At 32.3% G+C, this 14,038-nt stretch overlaps 1 protein-coding gene across 1 annotated transcript; it reads right to left on the bottom strand.

Annotated features, from left to right (window-relative positions):
- Nucleotides 1-547: 547 nt before the first annotated feature.
- On the bottom strand, nucleotides 548-11,206 carry LOC149904587 (uncharacterized). Its single transcript, XM_090107069.1, has 8 exons — nucleotides 11,158-11,206; nucleotides 8,273-8,428; nucleotides 5,620-5,770; nucleotides 4,475-4,618; nucleotides 3,805-4,261; nucleotides 1,420-1,679; nucleotides 1,014-1,139; nucleotides 548-791 (listed from the first exon to the last, which is right to left on the bottom strand). The coding sequence occupies exons 1-8, from the start codon at nucleotides 11,204-11,206 to the stop codon at nucleotides 548-550; spliced, it is 1,587 nt and encodes a 528-aa protein (XP_089963195.1).
- Nucleotides 11,207-14,038: the final 2,832 nt, after the last annotated feature.

Raw genomic sequence — 14,038 nt, forward strand, 5'->3', positions numbered from 1 at the left:
TCCTACTTTAGGTAAAATACAGTTATAGTAATTGTAACAACAATGGTACACAAAAACTAGTCACAATGTCATATTCCACAAGATTCACTTCAAACAAAAACGCACACTTAATACTGTCACTTAAATAGAAACGCCAATAATTGGAAAAATCTCCAAGCAAAAATACTTACTTTTGGTCATAAAAACACAATAGGGTCTTATAAAATCAGCTGAAGCGCGCGGAGATCGACGCAACATTGTGGTTCGTGTTTAGAACAGTTGTGCGCTTCTTTTTCCCCTTGGACCCCTAACCCCCCCACCAACGGTTTGCGAGATATTCGTGTTGTTTCAACCGTCCTTTGTTTCAATCGTACCCAGTCTACCCTAATCCAATGAAGTAGAAGCCACAACTGATTAAGACAACGATCGAAGATTGGAGGACTATTAGATGAAACCTTAAAATAAGGAATATTCATCTATGATATCTTCGCCTTCCTATTGTATCAAAAGGAGAATATAGTAACTGATTTATGTACATAAAAAGACAATCAATGTAAAGATTTTTGATTTATTGCCAATTATCCATATCGTGTATTTCTTCCATACTTTCTTGGGGTTTTCTGTTAACAGTGACATTAAGGGCTAAAAGCTGTTGCATTGGTAATCGAGGCGACAAATTGACCATGCTGGCCCACTGCCCAGTACAAAGTTCCGGAAACTTTAATTTCTTCAAAAAATGTCCTTCCAAATACCAAGGCGATACGCACGTGGGTGAATAATCCCAGATTTTCATTTCATTTAAGCGCACCCACCTGAAAAATAAGACCATACTTAAATTGAAATAGATGATTTTCTTAAAATAGTATGTAAATACCAAGTCATTTTCCTTATTACGTCGCGGTCGTTATAAAGCTTCAAGTACATGGCGTGAAATTATGCTTCATACAATTTCTGAACATTCAGCAAACGATTTTTAAACTTGCACAAAAGACTCCCAAACATCAAGGGACAAAAGTTAGTAAATATTTACATACGCTGAAATATAAAGAGCATGACAATCGCAATGCCAAGGGTTGTTCGACAATTTGACATTAGCGAGTTTCGGCATGTAGTCGAGAGTTCGCGACGGCAGCGAGGGGAACATGTTGTTGTCCAAGTATCTGTCAACATACAGAATAAAGCATTTCATCAAATAAAAATGAGTTAGAAACCCCAATTAAAACTTTGTTGTGTCGTTGTTTTATACGAAAGCATTTTCGGATTCATATTGTGTTGATGTGAAATATATTTCATGAAAAGCGTATTAATTACAAAGATTGAGTTATAAAACGGTTTTTTACCTTTTTTATCGTAATGAATGGGAGATATGTCCGTTATAATAAATTTAAATGAATCACTCTGCCTAATTAAATATTATAATGCAGCATAAATGTGACTTACAACGTTGTAAGATTTTTAAATGTTGCAAATGTTTTGAAATGAACTTCGTAAATCTGATTATCGGATAGAATCAATGAAGTTAAATTTTCCAATCCCCGGAAAGTGGTGACGTTCAGGAATTTCAACTTATTTTTAGACAAATCGAGTTTTTCGAGGCTGGAACAATTCACAAATGCGTCATCTGGCAGCTCTTGTAGAAGGTTCTCTTTTAAATTTAAAAATCTCAACGATCTTAGATGCCTGAATTCAAGACCAGTCAACTGAAAAAAAAAAACAAGTCCCATTCAAGACTACTTTTAAGTAGCTGAGTACGTCAAGTGTTAGGTAAACATAATACGTAATGGGATCTATATTTATTTTAAGTTATATTTAAATAAACAAACTTTCTTTAAATAAATTATATAGAAGAAAACCAAAAGCGCATAGTGTTCATTAGTAATTTCCAGCTGGATCCAATACCAATACTTGGTTAGTTGGTAAAGTAGATTGGATTTTCTCCTTGCTGGTTGCTACCGTTACTACTGTTACCGGCCTTTTTCTTTAAAATTTGGCACTGACCTATCGCGTATGTAATCGATATTATAAATTAGACACGTCAATAACGCGGAAAAGGCTTTGAGATTTATTTTAAGAGCGAGCGCGCACGAGCAACTTAGTTGCCCGGCAACTATTTTGTCTCTGTCGCTGTCTCCTCGCAAAGTTTTGAACGATGCGCTCACGAAAGCGACAGCAACGCAACTTTTTCTTTAAAATTTTCTTCATTTATCAACATGGTTTTAGAAGAGACGGTTGTGGTCTGTGCTCTTGTCCCGCATAGTTCCCATTCCCGTGAGATTTCCGGGATAAAACCTATCCTATGTGTTAATCCAAGTTACTCTCTATATTTGTGCTAAATTTCATTGTAATCGGTTCAGTAGTTTATGCGTGAAAACTGAAAACCATACATACCTACAAACTTTTCCTCTTTATAATATTAGTATAGATATGTAATCGTAATTGTAAAAAGTAAATTAGTTTTTATTTAATACTTTTTAGTGTATTTTTCAACACGAATCAAACGAGCCCAAACTCGATAAAGTTGAGTCAATATATTACTAAGTTCCTATGACCACCTTCCGACTCCATCATCAAATCAGCTCTATGTCATAATAATGTTTCATCGTTATCCAATTTACATGCGTATACAAAATTTCAGCTCAATCGGTTACCTGGAAATGAATCAAAGTTACTTGCTACATTTCAATTAAGTCATCGAGACCAGACAAAAATGCTCATAAAATAAAAACTACTGGGCTTATCCGAATAAAATTTATGGGACCAATTCCACACCATTCCGCATCAAAAAAAAAAAGAATCACGTAAACCGGTTCAGAAACCTTGGAGTAATTGGTATACATACATACAAAAAATATACCGGCCGAATTGATAACCTCCTCCTTTTTTTTGAAGTCGGTTAAAACTACTGTGTACGAGAATAAATACGTTGACATAAATACGTATTATCGCTACGCCGGTTACGCGGCAACTGGCCGGCGGCCGCCGACAGGCAACATTTTTGTCGCCGTGCGCGCACTTGCATTGAAACCAATAGATAGGGCGACAGTTGCGTCGCGGGCTTGTCTCCGAACCCGCGGACAAAAAAGTCTCCCGGGAGTTGCGTCGCTACGTACGCGCACTTTCATACTAGCCCATGGCTGGAGAGACAAAATAGTTGCGGAGACAAAATTGTTGCGGAGACAAAGTTGCTCGTGCGCGCTCGCTCTAAGGGAACGTATACAATATCACTGACTTTTCTTTATAAATCGATTTATGTTTTAATGAGTTCTAAATAAAGTTATAAAAGAGTTATAAAAGGTGATTAATTAAATTTGTGTCTAATAAAACCTTTAAAACAGAGGGTAAGGAGAGAATGCATAGATTAGACCCTCACGTAAGCGACCCTTATCTATTTACGCCAGAAAAAAGAAATTTATGCATTTAATTTCGACTATCTCAGCGTTTGGTCTACATTATCTTTCTACAAATTTAAACGAATGACGGTACATATTGTAAAGTTGAACAGAATTTATCTCTAGGGAAAAGGTCAAAATAAAGCTCCTAGAAGAATGTTAATTAGGCAATGTTTTATTATGTTAGTAATTCAATAGCAAACAGAAAAAAAAGAGCATGTGTCCGAGTACACGTGTCAAAAGTGAAACTTCTTTAGCAAGATTCAAAGATACCAAAATCGTCGCCTTACTCCATTTCGTGACGGTATTGCCATAACGCGACCTTGAAATTTTACTTTCAACACGCCTACAGAAATTTCACTTCAAAAGTATAATATGTTGGCCTGGTATACCTACATCAAATATTTCGCTAAATCATGAATATAAATTTACTCACGCTCATTAAATTATTGTTCGACAGATCCAAAAACGTTAAACAGAAGAGATTACAGAACAAATTTGTCGGTATAATTCGTAAGTCATTTTTGTCCATTAACAGGGTTTCCAATGACAAAAGGCTTTCGAAGGCTGTGTCTGTGATGTTACTTATCTGGTTGTTTGACAATTTCAATATTTGCAAATTAATCAAATGGAAAGTTCCATTCTGAATTTGTTGTATTTTGTTATTCGATAAATCGAGAATTAATAGGGAACGTAATCCGAGGAACGTGTCTGATGGTATGTAAACAATTTGATTATTCGATATATCAACAGTTTCTAAGTATGTATTGTTGGCAAATAATCGCTCTGGTAGCGTGTACAAAAAATTGTTTGATAAATCAACGTGAAAGAGCTTTTTTGTATATCGGAAAGCCTCGCTGTCAATCTCTTCGAGGTAATTTCGTTGTAAACGCCTGCAAAGAAAATATAATCAGTATTTTTTTGTCTTATCTTTTAAGGGATTTAACGTTCCCTTTATTAATGAAAATATTCAACTTTAACATTTTTGGAGGCTAGAAATATTTAAACAAATAGGTATAACACCTAAATAAATAAATCCTTATTCTTATTATTATTAGAAAAAGAAGACAATAAAATTCAACATAAGAAATTTGCACCATACTCACAAAATCCTCAAATTGATAAGTGAATCGAAAATTCCAGAAGGCAGGTATTCCACATGATTGTCAAACATATCCAGCTCTGTCAGCGATCGCATTCCTTTGAAGCTTGACTTGTGTAACGTTCGTAACTTATTTGTTCCTAGATCGCTGAAAACGTATAGAGAAGTAGATTTACAATTTAAGAATAAAATTCAGATTTAATTTCATTTCTGTGATAAAATTTGTTGTATTCATTAAAAAGGGGTATTTGATAATATACACACTTGATTTTATTTCTCGCCTTTTCAAGCAAATCTGCTTAAAAAAATTCATCAGAAGAAATCGATCATATTTCGTGTTTCGTAGTTAATATATATCTAAGTTTATGTAGTATTTATAGCTTTGTCTCTGTTATTTTTATATTTATTTACAAAGGCCTTTTTGTTTCATAACTCACTTTTCTCGATTGAACCTCTTGTATTCATTCAATATCTATGAATATTGGAGTCGTCAATAAAGACGGAATCTATAAATAATGTGTATCTGTTTTCATCTATAATTCAATAAACGAAACTGTCTAGATACTTATATAAATTATATGTATGGCATATAGTTGCATAAGTAATAGATACATAAAACTTTATTTGAGTTATAAAATGGGAGCTATCCGATTCCATCTTGTTCAATTGATTCTACGAAATAGCAATCCTAAACAAATAGGAGTACGATAGCCTAATTGACCATCGCGATACAGTAAATCCAATAGCTCTTAAGGTCCCGATAGTGAATGTGGGTTGAAAGTAATTAATTAAACGAAGAAAAACGAATAGGTCGCTATTATACTGAGAGACTGAAAGTAACTAAGTAATTAATTATTTCGTTTCTATATTCTTGACAAACGATTACATTTACAAGCTTTGATTTACTAAGTATGAATGGGAATTATTTATAATAATTTTAGGGCCATTATATAATATAAGAATTTCTAATAATAATTATTTGTAATTCAGTACATAAAATAAACTAAAATTCTGTAGGAACACCGCTATAAAGAAACAATAATTCTTATTAACAAATGTACAGACTGTACAATGCAATCAAGAATTTGAACTGTAAGTATAGGTAGTATGTCTAAATGCATAGGTAGTAGTAGTAAAAGTATAACCAACATAGTGTAAATATCCACTGGAACAACGAGATCCGCATTCAAGGAGGTGAGCCCGGATCGCCAGCAGTTCAGAGATCGATGGGAAGCGTCACATCTGCAAACACTTTTCGAGCATTGACGCCACCGAGATTGCGATAAGCTTATTGTCCACGCTGCAAGTGAAAGCAAAAGCAAATGTTAATAAAAATAAAGGGAATATGTTGGCATCTGTCAGTTGTCTTAATAGAGATTACGTTAGAAGTTGTGATCGAAGAAAGAGCGAAACGTAATCGGTTTAAGATTATGTTACAGTTTTCTTATCTTAAACCCTAGTCTTAACTATCAAAACAGGAAGATTGTCATATTGGCATGACGCGTAAAATGGTAACTTTAATCGTGCAGAAATGTGTATGGTCAAATTTGTGGCATCTGATTTTATACATAATAATTCTGTATTTTATATTCATAGGTGTATCTGGACTAACACATGTTTCATAATATTAACTACTAGCTTTCCGCCTGCGGCTTCGCCCGCGTTTTCAAAGAAAAACCCGCATAGTTCCCGTTCCCGTGGGATTTCCGGGATAAAACCTAGCCTATGTTACTCGTGGATAATGTAGCTTTCGAATGGTGAAAGAATTTTTAAAATCGGTCCAGTAGTTTATGAGCCTATTCATTACAATCAAGCAAACAAACAAACAAAGTTTTCCTCTTTATAATATTAGTGTAGAAATACAATAATATCTTTCTTCGTCATCCAAACTTAATTACACCCACAACATAAAACCTTACGTATACATTTATTACAATCTAATTTATTTTCTTTTATGTCAGTCAGAGAAGTGCCAGAATTCCTCGGTAATGTATGAACCCTTATCGGAATTCCTAGTAGAAGGTCAATTTATTACTTGGCGACATTAAAATGAAGTTTTACTTAGAGCCACGCTAGTTATGAATATTATTCAGCCAACTATTCTTGGGGAATGTGCCTTTTCATGCTAACACATTTTTTTTTGTAAACGAACTTGAACTATTGCTGTAGAGTTATTTATTACCTTTTATGACCTTTTTTTAATGACAAACTATTAAAAGTTTGTTAGGTACTTTACAAAGCTAAGGTTAAAGCAAAGTATAAGTTCTCTTTATACTATGGTTGAACGTTACTGAAGTAAGTAACTAGGTAAGTCGGTAGGTAAAGATAATCTAATTTTAAAAAAGCATGTTCATTACCGATAAATAATTATTATTTGATATTTATTTCATTTATCTTACTATTATACTTTGTATACCCATGCGATTTTTCTCATTATCGTATTTGATTCATTAATTAAAATCTTTAAAAGAGTACACATATTAATTACGATCTTTATTTTAATGTCCTATTGTCAAAGTTTGCTTTAATCTCTGACTTAACATGGAGTCTTAAATCATGGTTAAATCCCATGAGTTGCAGTTAAATGATTTATTACTATGGTACATAGAAAGCGTCAAGATAAACACAAACACAGTAACAAAGTTTCAAAGTTATCGCCTACGCTGGTTTCTGTATTTACCCGCCTTAACGCCTTATCTAATTATAAATTTATTGTTTTTATCTACGCGGTTATTATTTAAGTATCTAAACATCTTATTTAGTGATAGAAAGATACCCTTTAGAACGCGATTCATTTATTGTGCCTGTTATCTCGACGTTTTGAATACAATGAGCGTGGCCGTGGTTAGGTTAAATTATTTCAGTATAAATAAATCGTGTTTAAAATCTATTAGTACATAAATTAAATCTTTATTTAATAAGTTTATCTATGTTAATGGACTTGAAGAAATATATGATATCTGTGTAATTTAAACATTAGTTTCGGCAATTTGGCATTAACACAAGATTACTTCACAATATAAAACGGCGTTATTGGTTTTGGCGCCGACTAAACAGTTAAACACTGTAATATGTATGAAATAGAAATGAGATTGTATTTGTTACAAGTATTTTCAATGCAGGATATATATTAAATTCGTAATAATTATGAGTAAATTTCTTTCTAATTACAAGATAGCATCGTTATTCAATATCCCTGCTTCATAAAGATCCAGATTAAAAAACTGCATCAGTAGAGTCAATACCATACAATCTGCAAATTGTAAAGCTTTAAAAAACAAATAAAGAGGCGGTAGAGAATCTGTTATTCCATCAAATATACATTTCTCTGAAGCAGCATGATATATTAACATTGACATAACAGACGTATATGGCTGAAAAGTTGTTTTATTACGCCGACTTCAAACTTCCGTACACGTAATGATGGCTTCGTAAAGCTTGATTGTGACTTGTGATTAATTAGCTGATTTCCAATTCCACGTTGGATTATACGGGACTACTTAAAATGCTCTAATGCATTCACGTCATTTAACTTTTAAATTACTCACCAGGCAAAATTTGGGCGGTAGAAGTTTTAGGTATAAAGATACTCGTTGGCAGGGTAATGTATCAATCGTTGGCTGGGTAATCTATTAATTATCTAATTATAAATTAAAGGTTCAAATTACCAAGTAAGTTTGACTTTGACTTTGACAAGTGTATGAGAGCACATGGAGAGCACGGTTTACTGCCCCTCAGTTTGTATTGTAATTTTATGTCAAGCGAGAATATTACAAAGAACTTATTACGATAAACAACAAACCAGGTTGTTCAATAGCTCGCAGACGTCGATCCAATTGCCGCCACTTCAAGTCTTCGGCACAAGCTTCATTTCCCGCGTCTCCAGGTTTAGTTTTCCTCGTTAATATTTGGAGTACCTCACAGGGAGTGAGGGAGCATTGTGCCTCTATCTGCAACACTGATTGAACGATTTGTTATACCTCCGCTTTTGTAAGATCGAATGGAATTTTGCTTTGCTTGCAATAGGGGATTATTCGATTTCAAGACATCGTTAGCATGGTCGAAATAAAGTGCCAAAATACCTAGAATTACGATAAAATTTAAGGCTCTGATGGTTCAATTAGTGTGTGAATTTATTTTAAAGGTCAGGTGAGGTACGGTTCTATATTTAGATAATTTTCTAATTTAGAACTCATATCCTGATTTATTACAAAGCAAATCTCAATTTCACGAACGTGTATTTAATGATGTCCTAATAAATGTATATTGCACTTAATTTTGTGAAACATTCCCGAAATTACTTTACTCTATCCCCGAAACGATTTCGGTTGGTACGCACGACAGCACTCATATTAACAATCACTTATTTCTGGTGTACGTAATATTATGTCGAAATATTGAATAGAGGGACAAATCGTAAAATAATATTACTTTTTCGTTTTAAAAGAGAAAAAATCGTATTACATTTCTCTTCCTCTCAGTAATAATATTCTACAGTATACATAATACTTAATATTATTATATATATATAACATCTTTTGAACCTCAAAGCCTTACAAAAGTTCAGCTTGAAATTCATAACTTAAAGCGAAATTCCAAAAAGAGCAACTGTGAGAACGGGAAGTTATTTGTAGAAATTATGTTTTAAATATAAAAATGCTGAATCCTGGAAAGAGTACCTATAGCAGTAAGTTTTATTGAAAGGAAATCCATTGCTTTAATTTGTAATATGGTATAAAATAAATTTAGCTATATATGTATGTATTTCGCCTAAATAGAAGTATTTTATAAATATTCATTAGCATGCATACCTTATTATATTACGTAAAGTTGATTGATGGATTAGCAGTTAAATGGGTCCATTCTTTAACATGATTGATAACGCTAGATACTCATCACTTCTATTCTTTTTATAATTAACTAGCGGTCCGCCCCGGCTTCGCCCGTGGTACATATTTATGTTTTCTCTACATAAGAACCATCCTTGTACTTCAAGGAATATAATAAAAAAAGAATTATCGAAATCGGTCCACCCGTTCTCGAGTTATGCGCTTACCAACACATTTTGCGATTCATTTTTATATTATAGAAGATATAGAAAACCGTTTAATGAAAAGGATCAGAAAACGAGCTTGTACCTTATTAGTCAAAAAGTAATGTGCTACGAACAATAAAAGATTGAGACTCAGATAATTGCTTTCTTTTGTTACTATGTCGTTTCGTTTCTAATTGGTCTTGAACCTTACTTTTCACTGCTTTCAGTGGAAACGTTACAACAAAATACTAAATACATCTTTTCTCCTTACACGGCTAATCTAGCAGACTAACAAATGAGAGGGGTTTCAAGACATAACACCTATGTTTCACGAGTATGGAGGTAACTATGTGTGCTTGTAGGTTCTATTTTGAATCTTTATTTTTGGATATTGCACGCCTCATAAGCGAAGCGTTGAGGTGGGTACTACTGTCACTTCGCGCAAAACATCTGATTTTTCAAACTTAAAATGTCTTTATGTATCATACATTGCACTTGTAAGATAATACATACACACACATATTAAGAAAAAACACTATTTTTAACATTCATGATATTTTTGATGTCATTTTTGTTATTTACGCCGTTAGTACACCGACGCATTCGCGTGCGGCAGCGAATCTATGCGAAACTACTGCGTAGCGAAATATCTGCGGAACCTTAGTAAACAGCAATGTTTTCGCAACTTTTTCGCAATGCGTCTGTGTAATGGCCATTTCGCAGTTCCTTGCGAAACAATACTGACAAGGACGCAACTGTTTCATCTATCTATGTGCTAGAGTGAGACATATCATATGCGAAAACCTGCCATACTACTGACAGATTTTTCGTTGTTTCGCTGCCGCACGCGAATGCGTCGGTGTACTAACGGCGTTAAACTAGTTAAAAAACAGTTTAAAAAAGTTCTGTCTTGGACGTCCGTGTGTCTGTATGTGCGGATCCTTTTTCTTGTTAACACGATAGCGACCGAAATACTTTACTAATCGAGTCTTTTTTTTTCTCTTACGCTTGAGTATGCTCAGGAATAGAACCCTTTCATTTTTCAGGGTCTGATTCGATGTGGTTTAATTGTTATTAAATAAACAAAAATAATAATTAATAAATATTTATTAAAAAAAAATTATGAGGCGTGCACTTTTGGATTTTCCAAATTATTTAATATTTATATCTAATATTATTAAATTATACTACGGATAAATAATTATATGTTTTAATCAAATTAGAAATAATAATCTAAATTGTGCTCTACATAAACGTTTTATTCATAAGCATTAAAATTTTTTTTGATAAAACAGCTTTGAAAATTGTTTTGTACACTTTATCTCATTGATCTCAAAGCTCTTTTGCCAGAGTTTCAAAGGAATTAGTAATTTTAAATCATAAAATAGTAGATAGTATTTCGTATACATTTACGTGGTACTGAGTAGGTACTATAACTACGCGCAAACAAGCTTAAAAATATACCTATTGAATATTGATGAAACTAGATCCTATTGAGATTGTAAAAGCCTTTAATTATTCACCATTACTATTAAGTATTTCACATTATCCGCACCGTATATTCTTAGATTGCTAATTTTATACGAAACGGTTCTAGCGCTCTTAAAAAGACCCTCTTAAATATTTACGATATATGAACGTAAAATACGTACCCAATAAAGCGAGAATTTGTAACGTGTTCAATAACCTTGAAATGTTCATGTTACTTTTCAGAAAATGTCCTTACACAACAACAAGACTGACCGCGAGATACTACTGTATACTATGTTTAGTTTAAATTGCTTTTCTGAATGAGACATATGCAATACAATATTGTGACAATACATAATAATACAATATCTAAAAATAACCACAGTATAAAATGATTTACGGAATGTTATGACTGCATCAGTTAAAGCTGTTAAACTTTTAATAGCGTTTAAAAGTTGGTTTTGTTATTTGTCAGAACTTTTTCTTTTTTTTTTTTCAAAATTATTTCACACCCAAATGCCTTTGAATGTTTTGCAAATTGAAAATTTTTCACGTGAATGCTTAGGTGATGGAAAATTTGTGTTTAGTCATGATCTCATCGTTTAAAATATTGTGCAAAATATCTTAAAATAATATTTTTACAATACGAATTGGATTATCGATTTTGCATACGGGTTGTTTTCGTGGGCTCTGTATTTAGTTTTATCGCTCGAATAAACGTTTCATATTTTTGGAGGACAAAACAAACAAATATGGAATATGTGTGATACCATTGCTTGCCTTTTGCATAGTGCCCTCTACGATTTTATTACAATTGTATAATTAACCAGTTAACTGAATTGATTGTGTCCGCTTGTAGAGGTTTCGATAGGAATCTATTTAAATATCTTATTTAATCGCTAATACAAACCTTTTATTATCTTTCTTGTATAATGTCAATGTAAAATACATAAATAAACTTTTAAGAATAAATATATCAATTTTAAATCGCGTTTGAATTTGTTATCAAAATGGCTACAAAATCTTAGGTTTAACCAATATTCCAATATAACCAAATTCATGCACTATGAATTTCTCTGATATACTGTAAATAGCGATATGATAACATACAATAGCTCAGATATAAGATATAATCGTAGGTAATATTGGAAGCTTCTCCGGCAAATACGAAACATTATTCATAAAGATTTCGAGAAACGCTATCACAAAGCTCTCGTTTCTACTTTCGGAAAGTTTCCAATAAATTGTATGTTTCGGGGATATTGAATTTATATCCCAACTGCCAAGGTGAGTATATTCATGTAATCCAGAGATGTAACTTTACATGCTTTATTACCTTATGTTTTGAGCGCTGAAAGTAAATCATTTTTAGATTTCGAAACTAAAGAAGTTTTTCTGTTCAATCAAATATTTGAATATCTTCCGATAGCATAACCTACTTAGCTACACATACAGTTTTTTTGGTTTTTATCTTTTTCTTTCTTTATTCTATCTTCTAATAATATCTTTGTCTATATTCAATAGAATAATACCATTTAATTACGACGATTTGTCCATATTTGTATTAACAAGTTAACAAACAATATGGAAGCGATTAATAACAAAGGTCAGCTTAGGCAAAGTTTCCGCTTATCCTGTTGTGTAATCTCTATTGAAATTCATGATTAAATATTTATTGTTGACAGGATATTACCAAAAATCTATATAATTGGAAATTGCGTCGCGTCACGATGGATATAGGTAAATAACCTTATTGTAATGATGACGGTATATTATTAAAACATAATTAGGTATATAACAACGTTTTCTCCACATTCTTTCAAGTTTCAGCCAAAACAAAAAGTCTTTAATTAATCAAGAAATATTGTAAAATAAATAGATTATTGTAAATATATATAATAGTGGCAAAATATAATGTTCAAAGAAATGGACAATGTTTTATCGATAGGATGTTGTCAAGTAATAACAATAAAAAATTGAAACAACATTTTGAATCGAGTCGGGTCTGGTAAGCAATGGGTCGTAAAAGTAAGGAAATATATTCTAATTTCATTGTTACATCTCGCCTTTGACTTTTTAGTATGCGGGTCTCTTTTATTCAAGGGTATTTTGGGTTAGAATATTCAATTTTAAGGGCGACCATTCCGATTTACACTTATTTTTATCAACAATATTTATGACCAGAGATACTTAAATATCTCTTGAAAATATACGACGAACGGTATCAATATAAAGCTTCTAGAAATAAGATATTTTTAATAAATAAAGTACCTATGTTCTTTACATCATATAATACCTCTAAACATGTAGTTTCATAATGTATATTGAAATCAGTACTTTCTGTAACATTTCTTCTAAAATATAAAAAACGAAGTAGGTACCAATTAATTTCATCTTCATGGATCTTCATCTTCATCTTCAATTATTGAGGCAAATTAAATAAATAATTAAGAAAAAGCCCTTACAAATAAAAAAATAATAATTGTCTAAACTGACTAAATCTTAAAAAGTGAGAAGTTTCCGTTAAAATTCCTGATGTGTGTAATTGCACATTTTCTATAAAAATATTTCACAGCGATGATAAATAGATTTGCATAGGTTTTATCCCAGAAAAAACCTTTTTCATCAAAAACAAAGGTATTACCGAGATTCCGCGGAAAACCATCCCTCACACATTCAATTTTATATAAATCACGCATCCTATGACATCGATATAAGTAATATTATGACACCAGATTCAAATCCCGAAATGTGTTCTATGGCCGTCATCTACCTTTATTTGCAACCTAAAATAATTGTTATAGTCTTTTTCTTTGAAAGCATTAGTAAAAAAATGGAATATTTTTTTAGTAGCAACTATTCTGTGAACTATTCAAATAAGCCCATGTGCAGTGTGTAAGCCAAAACAGAGGATTTAATAGTTACAATTTCATAGTATTAAAACAATCGATTAATTTGTAGAATACAAAGTACCTATTCCTATAACTATAATATATGTGCCAATTTATTGTTCTTGAAAATACCATCTATTTCCAAACCAAATTTTACCCTACTTTTATGGCC

Source organism: Colias eurytheme, chromosome 11 (assembly GCF_061535395.1).
Source record: "Colias eurytheme isolate Ceu_HAF_F1 chromosome 11, ilColEury1 Martin Lab GWU primary, whole genome shotgun sequence".
Taxonomy (NCBI): Eukaryota; Metazoa; Arthropoda; class Insecta; order Lepidoptera; family Pieridae; genus Colias; species Colias eurytheme.

Coding starts and splice junctions, on each gene's coding strand:
- LOC149904587 (XM_090107069.1), bottom strand. CDS start 11,206: ATGAACATTTCAAGGTTATTGAACACGTTACAAATTCTCGCTTTATTG. Junction 4,619..5,619: donor CCAGTGGATATTTACACTAT/GTTGGTTATACT, acceptor ATACGTTTTCAG/CGATCTAGGAACAAATAAGT. Junction 1,680..3,804: donor CGAACAATAATTTAATGAGC/GTGAGTAAATTT, acceptor TTTTTTTTTCAG/TTGACTGGTCTTGAATTCAG.